The 23,110-nt window shown below is 37.1% G+C and overlaps 1 protein-coding gene and 1 non-coding gene across 2 annotated transcripts in view; both read right to left on the reverse strand.

Moving 5' to 3' along the window:
* PTPRD (protein tyrosine phosphatase receptor type D) overlaps nt 1–23,110 on the reverse strand; it is a 431,923-nt gene that overhangs the window by 102,379 nt on the left and 306,434 nt on the right. The window contains exons 24-25 of the mRNA XM_024126828.3: nt 21,312–21,424; nt 7,975–8,072 (exon numbers count right to left, since the gene is read on the reverse strand). Of these exons, the coding sequence (XP_023982596.1) occupies nt 7,975–8,072; nt 21,312–21,424 (211 nt within the window). The remainder of the gene's footprint in view (nt 1–7,974; nt 8,073–21,311; nt 21,425–23,110) is intronic.
* Nucleotides 1,029–1,135, reverse strand: LOC112065797 (U6 spliceosomal RNA). Its single transcript, XR_002892234.1, has one exon. It is a non-coding gene; the product is annotated as a U6 spliceosomal RNA (small nuclear RNA).

The raw sequence follows: 23,110 nt of genomic DNA on the forward strand, positions 1-23,110 counted from the left end.
AAAAAAAAAAAAAAAAAAAAGAGTTTCCATGAACTGTAAATTTAGTTAGAAATAGATCCAGACACACACTTTGGTTGATCATCTGCTGAAGGCCCAGGGGTGAGCTTGTTGCCATGTGGCCAACAGCATACAGAGAGGCATAACACCTGACCAGGAGAAGCTTATAATCAAACACAGGAAATGAGTAGAATAAAAGAAAGGGCAGCCTAGTGCTAATGGGCAACCTAGTGCTAATTGTGCTGGTTTAAGCTAGCAAGTTTTCTTTTTTTCTTCTTTGACTTTTTTTTTTTCACTGAGCTCAGCAAAGCCCAGGGGTCTGACCAATGACAGGGATGGGAAGAGGCCAGGGTTTCATTGATTCAAAGACATTTATTTTTTTCACCTTTTAACATCTCTGAAATTAATGTGCATCTTAAAATTGATGGCATTTATTTGATGAAATAGTACCTACTCAGACTACTGAGAACTTGTATCAGGGACTCTGCTGAACATTTCATATGTATTAATTTATTTTTAGTTACCTATGAGGTAGGTACTATGATTACTTCCATTTTAGAGATAAAGTAAAATACAGAGAGGTTCAGTTATTTGCTTAAGGTCACACAGCTTGAGCCAAACAGCCTGACTCAAAGGCCTGTGTTCTTAGCCACTGTGCCATACTACCCGCACTGTTAGCTCAATGAATACAAGGCCCTGAGTGGCATGCAGAGGGGTTTGGACCCAATCTGAAGCAGGCAAACTGCTATGTTCTTAACAAAGTAGATAATGACTCCCCTACTCTCACCCCCATTGCTACAGTATCAGGATGTTCCACTTTGGAATAGTAAATTTTGCCACTCATCCCCCCTGAAGGAAGGAAGTTTAACTTGGTTTATCTAACCCAGGTATGAAAAGGTTGTTACTACTTTTTATTTCATAAAATCATTCATTTTTTTCATCTGTTACACAAACCACCATAATTTGTTCAAAACTAAAAAAAAAAAAATCTCTTGTGACTCATGTGTCAAAAAAAATATATATATATTTTTTTAAATATGGAACGCTTCACGAATTTGCGTGTCATTCTTGCGCAGGGGCCATGCTAATCTTCTCTGTATCGTTCCAATTTTAGTATATGTGCTGCAGAAGCGAGCACAAAAAATATTTTCAAATGGAGGCTTTTCCCTGGTCAATTCCACTCGTCAACTCCGCATAAAAGATGAAAATAGATCTCTGTCAGCCACCACTTTCTTACTTCAGAAAGACAGAGGAGCCACTTTGAAGAAAAATTCAGTGCATTGAAAGCTAGTCAAAAAGTCAGAGGGGTGTGTGTGTGTGTGTGTGTGTGTGTGTGTGTGTGTGTGTGTGTGTGTGTGTGTGTTTGGTTTCTTGTTTGCATTTCTGTGAGGCTCTAATGCATGTCCATTGTCATGAGTTTACACATAAATTATAAATTAGTTGAAAGCAGATATGACAAGTAATTTTGCCTTATGAATGCTTGGAGGTTTATAAAACATGAGCAATGAAGGCTTTCGGCCTATGAGTGCACTCTGGCACACATACGTGGTCCGATACATCGAGAGCCTTTTTCTAGGGAAAATAGAAATGTTTTCTTTTGTGGTCATTGCTTTGATGACAGACAATTTTGTCCCTCTTTAGAGAAATATAACGTTTACCACTGGGAATGAAGAAACTGTCTATGGAGAAAAGAAATGTGTCCTTAGCATGTCATAGAAAAACTACTGGTTTTCCCAGGGATAATCATGCAACGCAAATTGGTTACTATGACGTTTTCACAAAAGTTTTTAGTATAAATATTGATCTAGTTGAAGACTTAGGTTTCCAGACTCTGTAATCAACACATAGTAAGTAAAAAACAGTAAAATATTTTGGTGTCTAGAGCAGGTGAGTTAAGGTACGGTGTTCTTCTAAGAACAAGAAGGCATGAATTTGTGACTTGGTTCAGCCACATACTAGGTGTGTGATCTTGAGCAAGTCGCTCCTTTCTCAATCTCTTGTTCCCTACCTCTAAGACGAGAAGGTTAAACTACATGATCTCTGAGGTCTGTTCCAGCTCTAAACATTTAAAAATAGGATCGAAGCAATGTTTTTTAATGTGTCTATATATCTTAGCACTGTCTTGATACATTTCATTATTCATGAGGAAGTAATATATCTTTTTCCTTTACCTGTCTCACCAGTATTGTGAAGAGTTTAGCTTATTAGACAAAGGTGCCACATACCTGCTGTCATTAAAATGGAAAGACAGGGCACTGTTATCTGGAATGTTTCAGATAAGAGACTCACTACCGACTATACAGACTGGAGATGTGAGAGCGTTGCCATGAGTACAGGAAGAAACTCTCAGCACATTAGGATGCTAAATGTTGGAGACACATGGGCTCTGAGATGAAAGATAATACACTTCCCACAGATGGCAGCAAAGACATTGGGACCGGACTTTGTGGTGGGAACAAAATAGGTCAAAGGTATCCTTCTGAGAGGCCTTCTGTGAACCACAGCTTCTCGCCCTTCTCCGATTGCAACAAAAAAACTGATCTTCAGAGTAGTTGAGTTTTATTTTATTTTATTTATTTAATTGAAGTATAGTTGATTTACAATGTTGTGTTAGTTTTCCTGGTGTACAGCAAAGAATATATATGTTCTTTTTCAGATTCCTTTCCATTATAGTTTATTACAAGATACTGGATATAGTAGTAGTTTATATATATATATATATATATATATATATATATATATTTAAGATAATACCACTAAAAAGAGCTGGTGATGACAGATTTGAAACTAGATGTTCGATAACTATTCATCTCTATCTAACTGCCATGGCAGGATGGACTGTGGTCCAAAAAGTAATTTGTAAGTCAGCTGTTAGGCACTTGGAAGAAAATTTGCTGTTGTAACTATGTTTAAAAGGGAGATTATTTTCTCAATGTAGAAAATAAAGGTATAAAATCTATAACGTACCTGAAGTACATTGTCCCCCTGACAAAATGCTCCTTACTCCTGTTCTTCCTAGTTACACTGTCAGTACTACCTTTGCTTCAGTACCTTTCCCGGTTCTTCATCTCACTCTGACCTTTATTGAATCCCAACAGCATTGCATTAGTACTTAGGATTAGCTTCTAGATGGTCTTCTTAGTATTTTGGGGGGGTGGGGGACAGGGTATATATCTAACTTTGCCTTCTAGACGTCCTGGAAATAAAGGTTTCTTATAAGTTTTATATTCCCCTCAGCACTTAGCATGGTGCTTTTCCACGGCAGTATGGTGGATAATTATTGGTTCCTCCTCCAGCTCAGAAATAACTTTGCTCTCTTCAATCCAAGAAAGGAACCAGATATATAGGGATGGGCTGTTAGCAGCTATGTCCTAATGCGTGTCTTCACAACCCAATGAGTCAATTGAAGTTCAGAGTTTGTTCTCTGGCATTTGGAATTTGACTGACAAGAAGAATTGTCTCTTTCTTTAGGGGGACTCTATGTAAAAGAAAGTATGATCAAAGGATATATTTTCTGTATGTGGGTGGGAGAAACAGAAGAAGCTGGCCTGTACAGGGGAAAGAATAGAGCAGCCCAGAGAAAAACACAAAGATGAGAGTTTCAGAGAGGGTGCTGGAAAATCTCTACAGTCCTCCAGTTTCAGATAACAGTTCTTTTTTAAATTTTTAAAATTTTTTCTTGAAGTATAGTTGGTTTACAATGTTGTGTTAGTTTCTAGTGTACAGCAAAGTGATTCAGTTATCTCTCTCTCTCTCTATTCTTTTTATAGATTCATTTCCAATATAGATTATTAAAAGATATTGAATATAGTTCCCTGTGCTATACAGTAGGACCTTGTTGTTTATCTATTTTATTTATAGTAGTGTGTATCTGTTAATCCTAAGCTCCTAATTTAGGCCCCCCTCCTTCCCCTTTGGTAAGCATAAGTTTTCTATGTTTGTTTCTGTTCTGTAAATAAATTCATTTGTAATAACATTTTTTACTAATTTAGGCCCCCCTCCTTCCCCTTTGGTAAGCATAAGTTTTCTATGTTTGTTTCTGTTCTGTAAATAAATTCATTTGTAACATTTTTTAGATTCCACATATAAGTGATATCATATGATATTTGTCTTTCTCTGTCTCACTTACTTTAGATAACACTTCTTGAAGCATACCCACATGGGTAGCCTTTGGCTCTATATAAATACATAAATACATTTATAATAGATAATAGATAAAACAAACGACCCTTTATTTTCCATGAAGCAAACTCTAGGGGCTGTAGTTACTTATCGCCAATCTAATATAAATAGGATTCATGTATATGATGTTGATAATGATAATGCTGACTGCGATGCCTGTCAAATGAATCTCATACACAGATATATTTGCCATCTTAGGAAATGGTGAAATGAAGATCAGAGTGTCTGTGTGTGTGTGTGTGTGTGTGTGTGTGTGTGTGTGAGAGAGACTGGAGGGTGACACTCACACACAATATTATTCAACCTTAAAGAAAACTGAGCCATTTGTAACAACATGGATGGAGTTTGAGGGCATGGGCATCATGCTAAATGTAATAAGCCAGATAGACAAATACTGTATGACCTCACTTATGTGGTATCTGAAAAAAAAAAATTTTCTTTTAGAGATAGAGAACAGATTGGTGGTTGCCAGAGGCATAGGGTGGAGGATGGCAGAAATGAGTGAAGGTGGTCAAAAGGTATAAGCTTCCATTTTACAATTGACCCTTGAGCAATGTAGGAGTTAATACATGTATAATTTGTAGTTGGCATTTACTATTGAAAAATATCCATGTGTAAGCAGACTCGTGCAGTTCAAATCCATGTTGTTCAAGGGTTAACTGTATAAGATAAGTCCTGGGGATGTAATATACAACATGGTGACTATAGTTAACAATAATGTATATTTGAAAGTTGCTGAGAGTAGATCTTAAGAGGTCTCATCACAAGAAAAAAAATTTGTAGCTATATGAGGTGATAGATTGTAACTAAATTTACTGTGGTAATCATTTTGTAATATACACATATATCAAATCATTATATCGTATGACTTAAACTAATACAATGTTAAATTTCAATTATGTCTCAATAAAACTGGGGAAAAAGAAATAAAATGGACATTTCTAATTGCCATGGCTGAACTACTGAACCAGCATCTCTGAAGTTCAGACCAGGAACTTGGATTTTAATTAGGCTTCCAAATGATCCATATATAGGCACTGGCTAAGAGGTTATTTGGCAAGACCTACACAACTATTCTGAATCAGTCTAAACATTCACCGGCCTGATGTACTGACTTTGACAGTGATACCAAATTTAAGGAGGACTTTGTTCCCTGCATTCTAGATGCCGTCCTCAAATTCTGGACTTAAATTCTAGTAGGACTTGGCAGTCGCATTCAAAAAATAAAAGTCTAAAGTAACTGTAAAGACCTTCAAGATGCAGTTATACTAATTTCTCAGGTTCCTTCTTCCAGCTGTCATTGAATCCGATGTCTGAGTCCAATTTTCTTTACAGTAAAGCAAGTCTCTCACATGATCTAATAATACTGTGCTATAATTTAAACCTACTTGCTCCTATCCTGACCTCAGGATCAGTGCAAACAGGTTTCATGCCTTTAACTTCTGCTTTAGTCTTAGAATCAGAGTAACAAATTTAGCTTTACCCATCTTGAGAGGTCTGAGCAAACATTAATCCATAGTGATTATGCCAAAATAATTACATGTTTGAAAGTAATGACTTGTGTTTGTTTTCTCCATTTTCTTCACTGAAAACCAGTGAAAAATCTATTCAAATTTATATGGAGATAATATGCAAAAAAAATTTTTTTTTCAATGTGTTGCTCATGGCCTAAAATATTATGTAGAGGTCTTTATCATATTATCACAGATGAATACATCACTTAAATATCCCCTTCATGGCTGTTAAGGCACCGAAGAGTCAATTCATGCCCAGGGAGCTTTAATCACAGATCATCGTTGTGATAAATGGTAGTCAGTGTGGGTTATCATGTCAACGGCTACTGGGGGAGTTCTTAATGGGAATGCTGCCAGCATGCAGTTCGTAACTACTTTCAAGGAGCGCTTCTAATCTAATGGCTAAATGAGTATCATTAGAGTGTCTTTACATGTAGCATTTCTGGAGAAATTCCATACTTAAAGGAGGCCAGTTATTGTAGTCAAGGCATACAACTGAGACTGCTTGAATGATGCAAATACTGTCAATGGTATTGACAATTAATAGCTTATTAACAAGTTGAGCTATCAAGTTTTATTTTTTTTGTGACCCATCATATCACACATAGCGAAACACTAAGCATAACAATAACAACACTCATGATAACAATAAAGAGGAGGTTGGAGGAGTGAAAGATTCTGGTTGGTGAAAACTAACACTTAACTAAGAGTTTTTATGTTGCCCCAAATGGCAGTCATCATATGCCTTGTTTTCTTTTTAAAACTCAATTTTCAGCCTCAAGCCTCAAACCAGAAACTACAGAAACTATTTTAAAGAATACTGCATAATTTAAAAAGAGCCTTTATGACTAAGAGGAAGAACAGGAAAGAAATAAGAAGCAGCCCATTTAGAAAATAAGACAATTCACAATCCAATGTGTTTCCTAAAATTGAAAATGTTCTCCTAAATGCTTAGAACAGAATACAGGAAAATGTAACTCAACCAGTCAGCAAACAAACAAAATCTCCTCTGCGTTCTATCAAATATTTGACAAAGATTCTGGAGTGTGTAAATTGCATAAAAGGTTACCGGCTCTTGAAGGTGAAGGTACACGGGGCTACAGATATGTTTTGCTTAGCCAGCACAATAATTTAAATAATCAAAATTTGAATGTTTAAAGACTTTAGAAAGTCCATGCAAATATCCAGACTGCCGCAGGCACCACTGCGCCACGTTCTCTTACATGGAGCTTCTTCACATAGTTGATATCCCTCTAGCCACTTGAGGTTAGGACTCCTCTTATGGTTTTCTAACCGAATATGACAGGGCAAAATGTTAGAGCTGCTAGGGACTGAGAGGTATCTAGTCCATCAGCCTCATTTCAGGTTGATAAAACAGAAACCAAGGGATGTGACAAGGATGTGTTTTAAGACTCCCATTAAGTAAATCAGAAACTCTTTATGGTAGAATTTGAACTGTTCCAAACAGTTTTGTTATTTGGCGCAATTAGAAGATGTTAGTTGGACATGTTAATCTTAGGCTAAGTTAAACTTGATCTAAAAGATAAATGATCATTTAGTTATGAATAATCCATGGACTGGTTTCACTATGGGTCCCTGTTTCTGAGAAATACCATAAATATCCAGTTTTACAACTTTCTGCTTGATAAATGCCACGATATCCAAATACCCAGACATATACAACAATTTTTTATTCATTTTCATCAAGGATTCACACAAAACCTTTAAGCATTCTGAAAATTTAAGATACCATTAAGTTCACCATTGCTTCAAAAACAGGCAGCTTTCTGCAAACATATTACTGTCTTAATATTAGCCCTAATATTATTTAGACTGAATGGTAAAATCATGTGTATGTACTTAATAATTACTGTTTTCAGGCCTTGTAAAACTGAAAAAGAGTACTGGGAAATCTGCTTATTCCGTGTAATTTCTTTTTCAGCGAGCCTTCTGACCGTAAATCAGTGTATTTGGCACCCCTTTGGTATACTGGGAAGCTTATACATTCAGTATAGTCTATGAACTTGAAATCAGGAAAGATAAATCAACCTCATTAAGTAACACCAAACGCATATAAATAATTCAACACCTTTCAGAGTACAACTACTACATTAATTATACAGATACTTTTAAGTTGGCTATTTGTTATAAACTTTTATATCAGATGCTGAGTCATATTTAAAGGAAAAAGAACTGATGAAGTTAGTTTTTAAGAATATGGTCAAAAAGAAAAGGGGGGCAATTCTTGAAAATACTGTCAAGTATAAACACACTTAATTACCTCATATTCCTGGGAAAACTTCAAGTTGTCATTTGCTTTTAACCTTTCAATGTGATCTGCGAGTTCCAAGATAGGTATTGGAGGATGGCTAGCCATACCTATTAAAAGGAAAGAATAAAGACATTTGAAAACGAATGCAAATGATGCTAACTGTTCCAAAATATAGAAAATACTATAGTTAGAAATGGCCTGAAAATATGTGAGTAGTAAAGATGTTTAATGTGAGGAAGCAGGCAGATAGTTTGGTTACTCAAAGCAGGACATGCTCTGGAAGGATGAATTTTGTAGCCAAATGAAAAGCTACCAAGCATAATCCCCAAACTAACACTCCTAGTGTGAAAGAAAGCGTTATTGTGCTGTGAATCAGTGCAGTTAGCTCGTGGAGAAAACTGACAGTCAGGCTTGATGTCAACTTCTGCTTTGAGTAATGACTGTTATGTCATTTCAAACTCCTTCTCCTGCACTGTGTGAAATGGAAACTGTGTGGAATTAAATGGTGTAAAGTGAACTAAGAAAACAGATACTGAGAAAGCCCTAAAAGGAAAAGCGTAATAGCTTGATAGGAAACATAAAGTGACTTATGCATAATCAAGGAAAACTAACTTGAAGAATGAAGGTTACCAGGGTAACCGGAATCATCTGAACCTGCAAAGGAAATGATGGTGTAAATAAAACAGAATGAATTTGTTAAAAAAAAATGAAATGGATAGTCTGATATACTTTTTAAAAGGACTAATAAAAATGCTGCAGGTTTTTACAGGATCCACTATACATTGTGACTAGATTAAGATCACTTTAATATTTCACAAACCTGTAGGTGACTGACATTCACATGCATACGTGGACACAAAGAAAGACATGCACCACAGCTCACAGACACTAACCACTGATGACAAAATCAGACACCAAACTGAGTTTCAAAAATGTTTTCACTCGTAGCAGATTGTAGAGATTGGGTTGCAGCCGTCTCCTGGACATTTATTGATGGCCACACTGACAGCTTTGTGGTATTTTGCCCCAAGCCCCCATTATTTAACCGTCAGCAAACCTACAATCCACTTCAGGTGTAAACATCTTTGTCCACTAATGGGAAATGAATGCAGGAAAGGGAGCAAATGGTGAAAGGATGAAGAGGAAAAAGAAGGTAGAAAAAGAAAGAAAGCAATGACAGTGGGTGATACATCTTAGTTCAGTCTGCCAGCTGAAGGTATGTTAGATTCATAGATTCTGTTAAAAATAATCCACCAATTTTGGTGATTCCTGTGTCTTTACAATGGTTTCTCATTTTTCATGTGATTTACATGTCACTTCTTCTGATTAATTTTTCAAGAGCACCATGAGAGAGCATTGCTGACTCATGTCTTAAAGATGTAAATTCCAGCTGACTAGAAAAACGTGAACTAGCATGCCGCCAGGGAAGCCTCTGACGTAGAAAAAGAATGAGGGAGGGGCTCAAACTGGAAGCCATGTTGACATTCTGCCGTCCCTGGGACTCTCTGGAGTGTGTCAGGCTGTGGTATGGTGACCACTAAGTCAACACAATGTGTAATTACTTTATGGGTATTTTAGATATTGTGCTGTTATTGAAAGCCACCCAGTGAGTTCCTTTGTCTCAAATGCTGAATTATCAATGGTTTGGTAAGTTAGGTAAAAAACTATTTTGCTTCTTCCAATCATTTCAGCACTGTGCTGTGATAGGTGGTATTTTAGTGTTCAAGGCTATGAAAGTCTGTTTGCAGTCAGCTAAAATCTTAATGGATGATCCAATAAAAATAAGTCAGCTTGGAAGTAGAAACTCTTTGTTGCTGATCTAATTATGCATTTGGACCTAAATGTTGGAACCCATTTCTGAAACTTTTCCCCATAGATGGTGGAATTGAACTCATTTACATTTTCTGGAAGGAGAGGGTGGGTGACGGTGGTCTAATAATTCAAGTGATCTTATCCAGATGAGGCGCCCCCAATGACAAGAGTGGAAATGCAAAGGCACAAGAGACTCTAGGTTTATCTGGAAATGGAATGATGTGGACATCCATTACAGTGCTTTAACAGAGAAAATAATAGAGACAAAGATGTTTAGACCTTTTCGAGCGAATCGTGGGAGAGAGTTATTATCATATATGGACTGAGTGGTGGTTTGGCTAGAGAGGGAGGACACAGAGCCAATCAGGGAGGCGTAGGGGACTGAATTACTGCTCAAAGCTGCAAAAAGTAAAGCCAGTTGGAGATGGGAAAAGTATTAGTATAACAGCAGTAGAAGACCATCATCATCAACCAAAGAAGCGATCAGCATATTTGCTTCTGGCATGCACTGGCACATGGTTTGGAAGTATTACTTTGGAAGCTAATTACAGAGAAATCCAAGCAAACCTGCCCTGATCCATTACATTCTAATTCAGGATATGTATATATCACATGCAACGATATCCTGGCGTTCAAGAATCATTATTTAAGACTTGACAGTATTGCACTAAAGCTCTAGGACAAGTAAAAATGGCAGAATCGATGTTTCACAGAAAGGGGAGGAAAACTTTGTGGGAACCTGATGGTTCAGGAGAAGAAATCATGGACTAGTATACTGAATATGAGTTCTAAGTCTGCCATCTACTAATAGGGACAAACTTCTTGTTATCGGGCACCTCAGTTTCTTCTGTGAAATAAAAATGTGGGGCTCGATAAATTCTGGAGTCACTTCCTTCTTTATAACTCATTTCTTCCTCAAGTAGGTAGGATGTCTGAGCAGAGAAGGGTCTTGTGGATGTAGTTCATATGTAAAAGTTCTAAAAGTAACTATCTTTTCTCTGAGGGGTGGGGAGCATTTACATTCTACAAAACAGAAAATATATGCAGTTGAATTGTCAACTTTTGGAATTAAGTTTAATACAATTTTCTTTAGCTAACCAAATTATGATCTTATATCATGTATTCAAAACGAATAAATGTCAACATAAAAATTATGATGAAGAATAAACGTGGGGTGAAACTCCTCCAACATGAAACTCTTTATTTATTTCCTTATTCCTTTTCATTATTTTATTTTTTATTGAAGTGTAGTTGATTTACAGTGTTCTGTTAGTTTCTGGTATATAGCAAAATTATTCAGTTATACATATACATATTCTTTTTCATATTATTTTCCATTATGGTTTATTCCAAGATATTGAATATAATTCCCTGTGCTATACAGTAGAACCTTGTTGTTTATTTATTTTATATACAGCAGTTTATGTCTGCTAATCCCAAACTCCTAATTTACCCCTCCCCCCATCTTTTCCCCTTTGGTAACCTTAAGTTTTCTATGTCTGTGAGTCTATTTCTGTTTTGTAAAGAAGTTAATTTTGTATCATATTTTAGATTCCACATATAAGTGATATGATAGTTGTCTTTCTCTGACTTACTTCACTTAGTATGATCATCTCTAGGTCCATCCATGTTGCTGCAAATGGCATTATTTCATTCATTCTTTTTTATGGCTGAGTAGTAGTCTATTGAATATATATACAGTGTTTTCTTTATCCATTCATCTTCTGATGGACATTTAGATTGCTTCCATGTGTTGGCTATCGTAAATAGTGCTGCAGTGAACACTGGGGTGCAAGTGTCTTGTCAAATTAGAGTTTTCTCTGGATATATGCCCAGGAGTGGCATTCCTGGATCATAGGGTAACTCTACTTTTAGTTTTTTTTTTTAAGGAACCTCCATACTCTTATCCATAGTGGCTGCACCAATTTACATTCCCACCGACAGTGTGGGAGGATTCCCTTTTCTCCACATCTTCTCCAGCATTTATTATTTAACATGAAACTCTAGGTCGTATCAGAAAATAATCACCAAGGGTCTGTTGCAAAATAGTGTTATACAGTTCTCCCCAAACTTCTCCATTGTCCAACGTGGAAAAAAAAGTTACAGGATATAATCAAGCATGTTAGAATCTGAATGAAAAAGCAGACACTAAGAAACTATGAATTTGACCTCACTGTGGTCTCTTTCCAATCTTTTGTCTGGCAACCTGGCTTTGCTCACAGTCTATGAATCAACGTTTTATTAGAACCGTGTTTTCACAATAGCACAATTTGAGGTGTTTTAAAATTCCTTCTTTCCAGGCTGCACACCTGACCAATTAACTCAGAATAGCTGGGTATGGGAGCCAGACATTGATATTTTTAAAGTTCCCCGGTAATGAGTGTCAGTCCTTTGGGAATTTTTGATGGGGGCAGGGGGCTGTAACTTTATTTTTTTCGTTCAATAATCAGAGTTTATGAGAATGAGATCAGCTTTCTCCCGGTGATACCCTTGAATCTGCTCTAAGTCTCCATTAGCAAGCTTTAGTGCTTTAGCTATTATTAACAAGAACTTGAAGTACAGCTCACAGCTGATGAGGACTCGCCAGGGTCATGACCTCATCAGTTCAAAGCTACAAATGTGCAACATAAATGCATTTTAAAGGCGCAGGTTGCATCTGAGCAGTTTTCATTCTGAAGCTATGATACCACAATATACACTGTCAACATGAAGAATGACAGATGTAGTCACTGAAATCTGCCTTAGGTTGGAGGAGAAAACATGATGGCTACTTTTAACAGGGTACATATTTGTGACAGTAACTGCATGGTGGCTTCCTTATAAGATGTAAAACTTTAAAATCGTGGCATTGTAAGCTGAGAGGTGCCTTAGAGATTACTTAGTCCAGCATTTTCATTTTATACAAGAGGGCTCTGAAGTCTAGAAAAGTTAAGTGACCTGTATATTTTAGCCCATCTAGTCAATTACAAAATCTTAAGTGGTTTTGGCATCTTTACTGTTTTATTTCTAGAATGGAAGTTACGATCTCCTCAAGCAGGGGTCAAGGTTTCCAGTGGCTCAAGCGGCCAGGTCGGTTAGGTAAATGATTAAAGATAACCAGGTACTGAACAGTAAACACTTTCACAAGTAATGTACTCCTCCCCGTTTCTGTGCAACAAGGAGCCTTTTGTGCAACAAGCTGTCTTTCATGTCTCTACTTTCAGTGGAGTCTCAGGAAAGAGAAATATTTCTATATTTTTTTAAAAAAGTAATAATAATAAGCTTTAGATGAATGGCAACTGAACTCTGTCTCAATGTCAGGGCCATCCTTAGGGCTGGTGTAGACTGTGGAGAACTTCTAGAAGGGTGCAAATCTCTAGCAGATATCTTCCAGGTAGTACAACAGAGCCAAGAGGGTGAGGCTTCGCAGGCTCTCCACAGCAACTGAAAACCCAGATAATTATGTGACTTTCCTCTGTGTTCACTACTGACTCAAAATTTTGTTGAAATCCAGTAGGGGTCAAAGAAAAGACCTTTGGAGGCCACATTTGGCTGACGAGATTGTGATCTCAGTTTTAGAAGAGCAAAATGTTCCTTTGGTGTGTGAATTAAAATCAAAGAAGGTTGAGAGTGACAGGCAGCGTGTTTGTGTCCACAGGTACTGGGAGAGACAGTGGTGGGTGGGGGGCAGGGAACGGGACAGTGTATACTTCTCGCATGATTTACTCTCTGTGGGTTCCTCTATCCTCCCCTCCCCTCTCGCACTAATTCCACCAGTAAGGAAAATGAAGCTCAGAGAGGTCAAAGGACTGGATCAAGGTCATCATTATCAGTAAAACTATGGCTATGTGGGGAATTTGATCCCAGACCTTGTCAATTCTCATTTAGGGAACTTCTCCTTATGCTATGCTGTCTCTTAAATCATTGAACACCCCTGGGAGAGTGGTGCCATGTACATAAATATGGGCTTGTGAAACTGTTCGGGCTACTTATTCAGTAACAAAGGAACATAAACGACCCTCAGTTTGAGAAAATGTGTCAATAACGTTACTAGCTTCATTTAGAAGGTATGCCTGTGTGAGTGGTGGGGAACAGGTAAAGGGCACTTATACACACACCTGCATTTTTTAGTTACTTCTTAGCAAAACTTTGTGAGCTTCCATGAAAATATTTTGAATGTATACCTTTAGTTCATGTTAAAAACTGTGGTGCTATTCAGCAGAAATTTTTTTTTTTAAAAACCCCTAATTTCCCATGTTTTTGCTTTTCAAATGTTCTATTTTACTCAGTCAGTAATGTAACCAACAGTAAGTTTTAAATGACTTTTTTATCTGTAGAGAAATGTTTATCAAATACTTGCCATATATTTTGAACTTGCATTAAATGCCAACAGGCACTTTAAAACTTTATAACAGTTTTGTTAAGTGGAGGTTTTGAGGTCACTAAGAGTGGTGGAACATCTTTTAGATGCTTTTTCCTGATAATATTTATGTGTGATAATGCAGTAATACTCTCTTCATGGTTTTCCTTTCCAACAAATTGTGATAAAGGCTGAAGAACAGGTTGTGGTCATGGAACAGGGAGAAGTTAATTTGTTCATCAAATCAGAAGTCTACCTACCTGACTTAATAAATCATAGCAACTTAGTTTATAAAATATTTTTCAGCTTTCAACATAATATGTACTACTTAGCCCAACCTGAATAACTACAAATACTCTATGTTTACAATGTGCCTCACAAATGAATGGTAAATTAAAGACAAACGAGAAGATTGATTTGTAAGGTATAATTGCTTGTTGGTACAACAGTGACAGTTTGACTTAATCCATGACTAGGATCATCATTAAGGGAAAGATACTACAAGAGTGCTTTTTCAGGTAAGCACTATATGGCAGAATTAAAAATCATTTTTATGTGGGATTTCTCAAACGGAAGAATTTGAACCAACTATGTTTCTTTATATCAGAAATATACCATTTATATACCATAGATTCAATGAACCAATGTTTCTGAAATATAAGATAAAAAGAATACATCTGGCGTTCTTAATCTAGATCATATGCCTTAGTTTCCTACATGACAAAATATGAATATAAGGAGATATGTATAAAGATGGATCTTGTTAGCCCTGATCCGTTTAATACTACTAATGCATCAGAAGAGATGTCTCAAGAGCTTTCAAAACCACTCAGTTGCTGTGCAGACATTTCTGCTGCTGATACTGCTATTTCGAATACGTTAACTTTTTATGAGTTTGTTTTTGTTTTTCACAGTCCATCAATCTCCTACCATCCATGTATGCTTTAGGGCAAAACATATTAAGGTCATCCACAAAATGAAAATGAGGCTTTTATGTTGTAACATCTGATCATCTATTTTTTAATCTCTTTTCCTAAAAGGTGCAAGTACAAACAGTGGAGTTTTTTTTTTTTTTATAAATTTATTTATTTTTGGCTGCGTTGGGTCTTTGTTGCTGCGTGCAGGCTTTCTCTAGTTGTAGTGAGCGGGGGTACTCTTCATTGTGGTGCACGGGCTTCTCGTTGCAGTGGAGCACGGGCTCTAGGCACGCGAGCTTCAGTAGTTGTGGCATGTGGGCTCAGCAGTTGTGGCTTGCAGGCTCTAGAGCGCAGGCTCAGTAGTTGTGGCACATGGGCTTAGTTGCTCCGCGACATGTGGGATCTTCCCGGACCAGGGCTTGAACCCGTGTCCCCTGCACTGGCAGGCGGATTCTTAACCACTGTGCCACCAGGGAAGCCCCTAACAGTAGAGTTTTGTTTTTGTTTGAAAAAAAAAAATTTTTTTTTTGGTGGGGGAAGGGAGGATTCTGAGGAAGGGGTACAGATACTGGGAGAAAGAATTTTGCAGGAAAAGAAAATTCTAAAAACTTTGGACCAACCAAAGTGGGTTGGTCCTTGGGGAGAAGTTCGCAGGCACCAAGAAAGGTGGTGACTAGTGTACCATATGATGCGATTAGTTATATGTTCCTTTACACCTTTTTTTATCCTAGAAAAAAAGCTTATTTCTTTAAGATGCTGAACTTCTAAATTTGCTTTGTTGGAAAAAGTAGAAATCGGAACACATATCGGTCATTTCTTTGGTTTTCTGATAAATCACCATCTTTTGACAGTAGTATATTTATCTTAGTCATTTTGTGCAATTCTAGAGGCCACTGCCCAGAGGGGCTACTCGGTAGGTGAAAGCTTTTTACAATACTTCAAAAATATTTGTACTTGTCAGTCTCTATCAAAATGGTAAATGTGCCTACCCTAGGACTCTGCCATCACACTTCCAGGTATCTATCATTCAGAAATAACAAGAAGATGTGAAAAGATCTGGGCTCAGTACTGCTCATTACAGTATTATTTGTAAGAGCAAAATACAGGAAATAACTAGCATCCATTAATGAGGATTGAGTTAATATATTTTGTGACATCTGTAGAACAGAATAGCATCAATACTCTCACCTGTTAAAAAGGAGGTAAAACCTAATACAGTAACTTGGAAACAGGTCTATTTTTATGTAGTTACCTGTTAAAACAGGAAATTTCATGTATATGCATCTGTCTATATACCTGCTATATATTATCATTTAAAGAACTGTATATACATATTAAAAATTCTGGAAGCTCTATATGGTAGCTATTTCTGGAGGGTCAAATTGGAGTAGTTATGGGAAATCGTTTATTTTTTATTTTATATATTTCAAAAGAAGAAAAATAATAAGTGGTCGTGTCCCCTGCACTGGCAGGCGGATTCTTAACCACTGTGCCACCAGGGAAGCCCCTAACAGTAGAGTTTTGTTTTTGTTTGAAAAAAAAAAATTTTTTTTTTGGTGGGGGAAGGGAGGATTCTGAGGAAGGGGTACAGATACTGGGAGAAAGAATTTTGCAGGAAAAGAAAATTCTAAAAACTTTGGACCAACCAAAGTGGGTTGGTCCTTGGGGAGAAGTTCGCAGGCACCAAGAAAGGTGGTGACTAGTGTACCATATGATGCGATTAGTTATATGTTCCTTTACACCTTTTTTTATCCTAGAAAAAAAGCTTATTTCTTTAAGATGCTGAACTTCTAAATTTGCTTTGTTGGAAAAAGTAGAAATCGGAACACATATCGGTCATTTCTTTGGTTTTCTGATAAATCACCATCTTTTGACAGTAGTATATTTATCTTAGTCATTTTGTGCAATTCTAGAGGCCACTGCCCAGAGGGGCTACTCGGTAGGTGAAAGCTTTTTACAATACTTCAAAAATATTTGTACTTGTCAGTCTCTATCAAAATGGTAAATGTGCCTACCCTAGGACTCTGCCATCACACTTCCAGGTATCTATCATTCAGAAATAACAAGAAGATGTGAAAAGATCTGGGCTCAGTACTGCTCATTACAGTATTATTTGTAAGAGCAAAATACAGGAAATAACTAGCATCCATTAATGAGGATTGAGTTAATATATTTTGTGACATCTGTAGAACAGAATAGCATCAATACTCTCACCTGTTAAAAAGGAGGTAAAACCTAATACAGTAACTTGGAAACAGGTCTATTTTTATGTAGTTACCTGTTAAAACAGGAAATTTCATGTATATGCATCTGTCTATATACCTGCTATATATTATCATTTAAAGAACTGTATATACATATTAAAAATTCTGGAAGCTCTATATGGTAGCTATTTCTGGAGGGTCAAATTGGAGTAGTTATGGGAAATCGTTTATTTTTTATTTTATATATTTCAAAAGAAGAAAAATAATAAGTGGTGAGATGGAGTAATTTTTCTTTTCTAAAAGTGTTTTTTTTGCCTTTTACAACTTATGAAACTCTTCAAACACACACAAAATGTAGATAATATAACGCACAACTGTATAGCCCTAACCTATGTGTAACAAGTGTTAACAAGCTTATTTTCTTTTTAAAAAATTTTCCTCAATAAACATAATTAAGAAATGTTGATGGGGAGGGATTATAAAATCAAATTTTTTAACAGAAAAACAGAAAAGCTTTCCTCCCAACAAAAAGAGTTCACTTTTGTTTAACAGGTAACTCATTTCTCAGCCATTCTAACACATACCCAGTTCCCACTGTCCACAAAGATGTGTAAGGCTTAATAGAAGTTTCACTAAAAGCATCTTTTATAGGTGAATATTTTCTTCCCTTCCTCCACAGATCTTAAAGGCTTGTAAAAAATTGAGGAGCAGTTAATAATTCTAGAAAATTCTTCTACTACATCTAATTTACTCACTTTGTCCATTTTATTCCATTACCCACTTGAGGTGATAAGTCTCACCTTAGCTAAATGATCCCTTCTTATGATCCCTTCTACACCTAGCTCTCAATTTTACATTGCTAAGTCATTGGTGACACAGCAATGCTATTTCAACTGACATATTCCACACCAGTTCTGACTGTCCCCACACACCAATAACTGATGACTCAATGTTGTAAACCATACTCTCCTAAGAGATTAGGTAGTTCAGGTTCTTGCAAATACAACCTGGCTACATACTGCCATCTGAACCTTCGCAGACAGATAAATATATTGGTGGAAAATACCTACAAGCATAGGTACCTGCTTTTAATTGAGAAAGCATGAGCCTTCCTTGTCCTGTTCAGTTGCTTGAATACAGCGTTTCACAAACAGAGGGACTTGATTATCACCCCAAACTTGGTAAGTGTGATAAAGCAATGTTTCTCTCCACACCCCACAGCCTCACAAAGATGGTGATTGGGAAAAGAACAGATTTCTCCGTGTTCACTTTGTGCCTTAGCTGAGCAGCAAGGGACAAAATTCTGACCTTTTCCTTTCCCTGGCCCAGAGACAGATGTGTTTGTGGTACTGCAATTAAGGAAAGAATTCTTTGAAGTACTTAATGTCAGAATACTGTATTTATATGAAATTTAAAATGTATGTTTCAGTATCTTTGAAATATGAAGCAGAATTTGGGGAAGAAAAGTCTGACTCTTTAAACCTAGACTCTCCAACAAGAATAAGTAACTTAAAATGTAAATAGATTTTTCATTCACGAGGTGAATACTTTTAAAGGAAAGTAGAACGAAGAATCAGTGAACTAAGCAATATGTTTCCTTTACCTTCTGAAAGACCTACTGAACTTCAAGGGATAATGTGAGTTTGACATTTTGTCATCTACAACAGACCCATCAGAAGTGGAAATCAATTTGCTTTCATGAACAAGTTCTGTGCTAGGGGCTGGTTATATAAATCACAGGTTTCTGATTTCATTGAAAATCCTGGGTTGTTAATTCCCTACTTACGCATGCCATTAAGAAACATTGTCAAATTCTGTAACGTTTGTGGAGAATTATATACCCAAAGGTATGATGTATATAAAAGCACATTTCAAAAAGTGAAGGGCGGATGGTTTAAAATCCAAAAAAATAAGTAAAAATTAAAATTGTTTCCTGTGCAACACCTAAGAAAGGTGCTTTCGAATAAAAGGATCATTTTATTTCATCACCCAGGAAAGCCCTTGGTTATTTGTGAATCAGGGAGGAAGAAATAGCACAACACAGTTACTTGGTTAACAAGCCCAACTTCTGCTCTCATCCCGTTGGCAAGTAATTGAGGAAATTCATAGCCACTGGCTGGAATCCATACTGGCTGAAGAAAACTGTAACGTTTCTATGAATTTCACATTGACAGCTAGGTACAATTGTCTGTGTACACTGGTCAAATTTTCAGGACAGCAGGCCACATCACAGAGCTTGGGAGGCACGTAGACTATTTCAACAAATCAGGCTTAAACAGACTGCTTACCTGAGTACAGCATAATGCTGCCTCAGTGAACAGATGTGCTAGGATCTTGGGACAATTTCTCCTGTTCTATTCTCTTCCTCTACTAAATCACCTCTCTCCTTTTTACTGTTTGCCTACTTTATTCTACTATCCATTTGAGGTTATAAGTCTAATCTTAAATGATACCATCTTATATACCTAGGTCCCCATTTTAATTTGGTAAAGCCATGGGTGATACAAGCAATGTCACCTCAATTGTAACCTTCATTCTCCTTTCCAGCGACTTATATGGAATTTAGCAGGTTCTCTCTCGAAATGGATCTCATATTCCCACATACATTGGGGAGATTAGATTCTTTATAGAATTCTTGAACATGGAAGTGTCTTGGTTAAAGGCGTTTCTATTTCCCTACCTGCAGCCACCAGCACTCTGCTAATAATCCTTTCTACACAGTTGCCATTCGTGTGTTTATGCCTGGAAACATTCTCTGATGGCGCTGGGGGTGGTGAGGGATAGCACTCCCACTGGCTCTGTTCTTTTGGGGCTACTGTTGCCTTTATACTCCGCCTTTTAAGTAAATTCCCATACGGGAGATTTTGGGCCATGTGAAAATTTTCTTTTACTTTTTATGCTGATGAAGGTATATCTTTTGCTTTCTAAAGAACAAACCTCATTTGAGATAGAATTTTAAAAAACAACCCACTTCTATGATGACTCGTATAGCCACAGTAAAAAATGCCAGGCATTACTTTTAACTGAATAGTTTCTAGTTACTATGACATATCTACATGTAAGATAAAAAATATGCTAAACACAATAAACTGTGTATTTTCAATTCAAAGCAATTCACTGCAAATGTGTAGTTTAATAAAATCTGTGGTGTACCATAGTGTGAAGAGAATATCCATTTGACACACGGAAAGACTTTCAAACAATTTGGGGTGCAATACTACCATCAAATTTTAATCAAATAGACTTCTTAGATCAGCTCTTTAATTTTGTCCATTATCATTAGGTATTAAGACAGTGCCACTCAGTTTTATGTTTTTAGCTCTCTCTACTCTTCATTATTTGCCATTCATTTGGCATAAATAAGATTTAGGTGAAAGAAAGCAAAATAGAGCTAGCCTTGAATTAACGATACTGCACAAAATGCCCCTCAGCAGGAATAATATTTTTCCTCTGTTGAAGCACTTAATGTTCTTTAATTTAAGAAACAGACATGTTTTTCTTATCCTCAGTCACTTAGTGTGTCTCCCCAGTAAGAAACCGAAATTGGTCAGTGAGATTTAGTTTCGGTAATATTTTAAAAGATACAAATTTTTTCCTCATTTTGTTTTTCCTCCCTCCCTTCCCCTTTCTTTCAGAGTAACACAGACACAAATTAATAGGGGACTAGAGAAAAAAATGTATTCTTTCTCAATGGGACGAATGAGGTAACATCCATCCATCCATCCATTCATTTGCGTTATAAGATGAGAAACTGAATTCTTTCCAGATAGGTGTCACTGAAAATAGTCAACTATGCTAAGCCCATAAAAATGGTAGATATTCTTAAGACTATAGTTTTTCCAAAATTTGAAGGGAAATTTTTTTTTTTCTTTTTTCCACCCCACCTCAGATTTACACAAAGAATGTAATTTCCTTTCAAGACATATGTTTCGGTGAGTCTCAATAACAGTAAAGTAAAGGAGCAAAGAATTGTTTGAAATAAAGTGATCTATTCACATCTCAAGGCGCTATCAACGGGACTATAAAACTTTCAGTAAACACTGTGTTATGGACAAGAGGAGTCATGCCTCTTACCTGGGGTTTGGAAATTAAGGCGCCTCAGTTCTACTGGGTCTGTTGGATGGTGTGAAGGGACCTCCTTACTGTTTGGTATGCTGCTCTTTCTAGAATCAGACTCTGCCCTCTTCCTATAGGGAGAGAATAAAAATATAAGAGTAAGACAACCGAAAAAATGGAAACAGATTTTAAATAGCAGTTATGCCCCTCCTAACCCCCCACCCCCCATTTTCAGGTTTAAAACTTTTTGACTTTTGTGACTTTGTTCAGGTTACTTTTTTCTCTCCTAGCCTACAGTATTTCCTCAGGTCCGAAATTTGTAAGTGGATCCTCTCAAAGTCCTCCTTTATCTCTGGATTTAAATAATTCAGTGATTCTGCCTTTAGGCTTAAGGAGGTGTTGATGAGATGGGTTTGGAAACTTGTTCAGCTTTTCTCCCTCATCCACTAGTTCTATTTGTGAGGGATAGGCTAGAGTAACCCTAGTAACCAATACTAAAATTGTGGTTACCATGGGAAAAAACTCAGAGAAACTACTGGGCCTCAAGCTAAACAGCTAAATCTGCCCCCCTCCTTTTCCCTTTAGGATACATGACTGGTGGCTACCAAGTGGACCTGCCCTGGATTTTCCCAAAACCAGATAAATACGGTAAGTGCATTTCTAAGATTTCAAGTGAACCTAATACCTGGTAGGAGAATCAGGACCACACAAAACCAACATCCCTTGTCTCTTTTCAAATTCCAAGGAAAAAACAGTATTGGCTGTTTATGGTGTCAAGCTAACTATCTTTGCTTAAGGTGTCATAATGTAATTTTAATAAATGTCTATGCAAGAAATGTGAGTTTTTTTCAAAAGATTTCTTTATCCTTTTTTTCCCCCCCAAACAAATAATCACAGAGTAGTAGCTAGCTATTTTCTTTAAGGTTGAATTAGATTAAAAACTCACTTAACTAATGGAGAACTTTTCAAACAGTGCTTTATTCCAAATACAGATTCCAGCAATCTCCAGGCCGGAGGCATAATCCTAGCATCTCACCCCTGCTCAGAGCAAAGGCATTCTTATTTGGAGAAAGGGTGCAGCAGTATTTAGGAACTCTGCCTTTCTCTTTTTGATATGACGGTGGTACAGCTCGTTAGTGTTGCTGTGGCAGTGGGCTCTCATTCAGTGCCACCCAGGTCTTTCCACGGTTAGCCAGAGGGCTCCTGTTAAATAGCCTTTCTTTCCATCTCTGCTCATCTGTATAGAATAAAACCAACCAGGGGATGAAGGCAAGGTTGATGTGAAGGGAAAGCACACTTGATTTGCTCAAGTGCAATGCCTTCAGCAAAACATCCTCAGTGGAATGAATTTTGGGGGGTGAGTCCTGTTAGACAGACATCGTGCTCTCTCAGAACCTTGGATTAACCTGTCTCAGGATTTTCTGCTTCCACCTAAAAGTGTCAGGTATAGCCTTAGGACAGAGCATACTGCCAAGCCCTACTACCAATCGGAGGAAAGCAGTGAGTTGGAGGCATGCCAAAGGTACTGGCAGCTCCAGTTATATGGAGTGGAAAATGAGACGGAAAGGAAAAGAAGAGATGGAGAACTGGTCACAGAGATAGGAGAAGGAAGAGAAAAAGGGTCTAGGAAGACGATGGGAAAGAAGGATATGATGACCACTTTCACAATAGAAAATGTCACCGGGTTTATGCTCTGGGTATGTGCTTCACAATACAGAGAGATGTTTTACTATCGAAGATGCAGAATCTAAATGGGTTACTGAAACACCACCGAGTGTGGCCAATCAATCCCACGTGTAAGAAACATATGGTTGGTC

Source organism: Physeter macrocephalus, chromosome 9 (genome assembly GCF_002837175.3).
Source record: "Physeter macrocephalus isolate SW-GA chromosome 9, ASM283717v5, whole genome shotgun sequence".
In the NCBI taxonomy this organism is placed as follows: Eukaryota; Metazoa; Chordata; class Mammalia; order Artiodactyla; family Physeteridae; genus Physeter; species Physeter macrocephalus.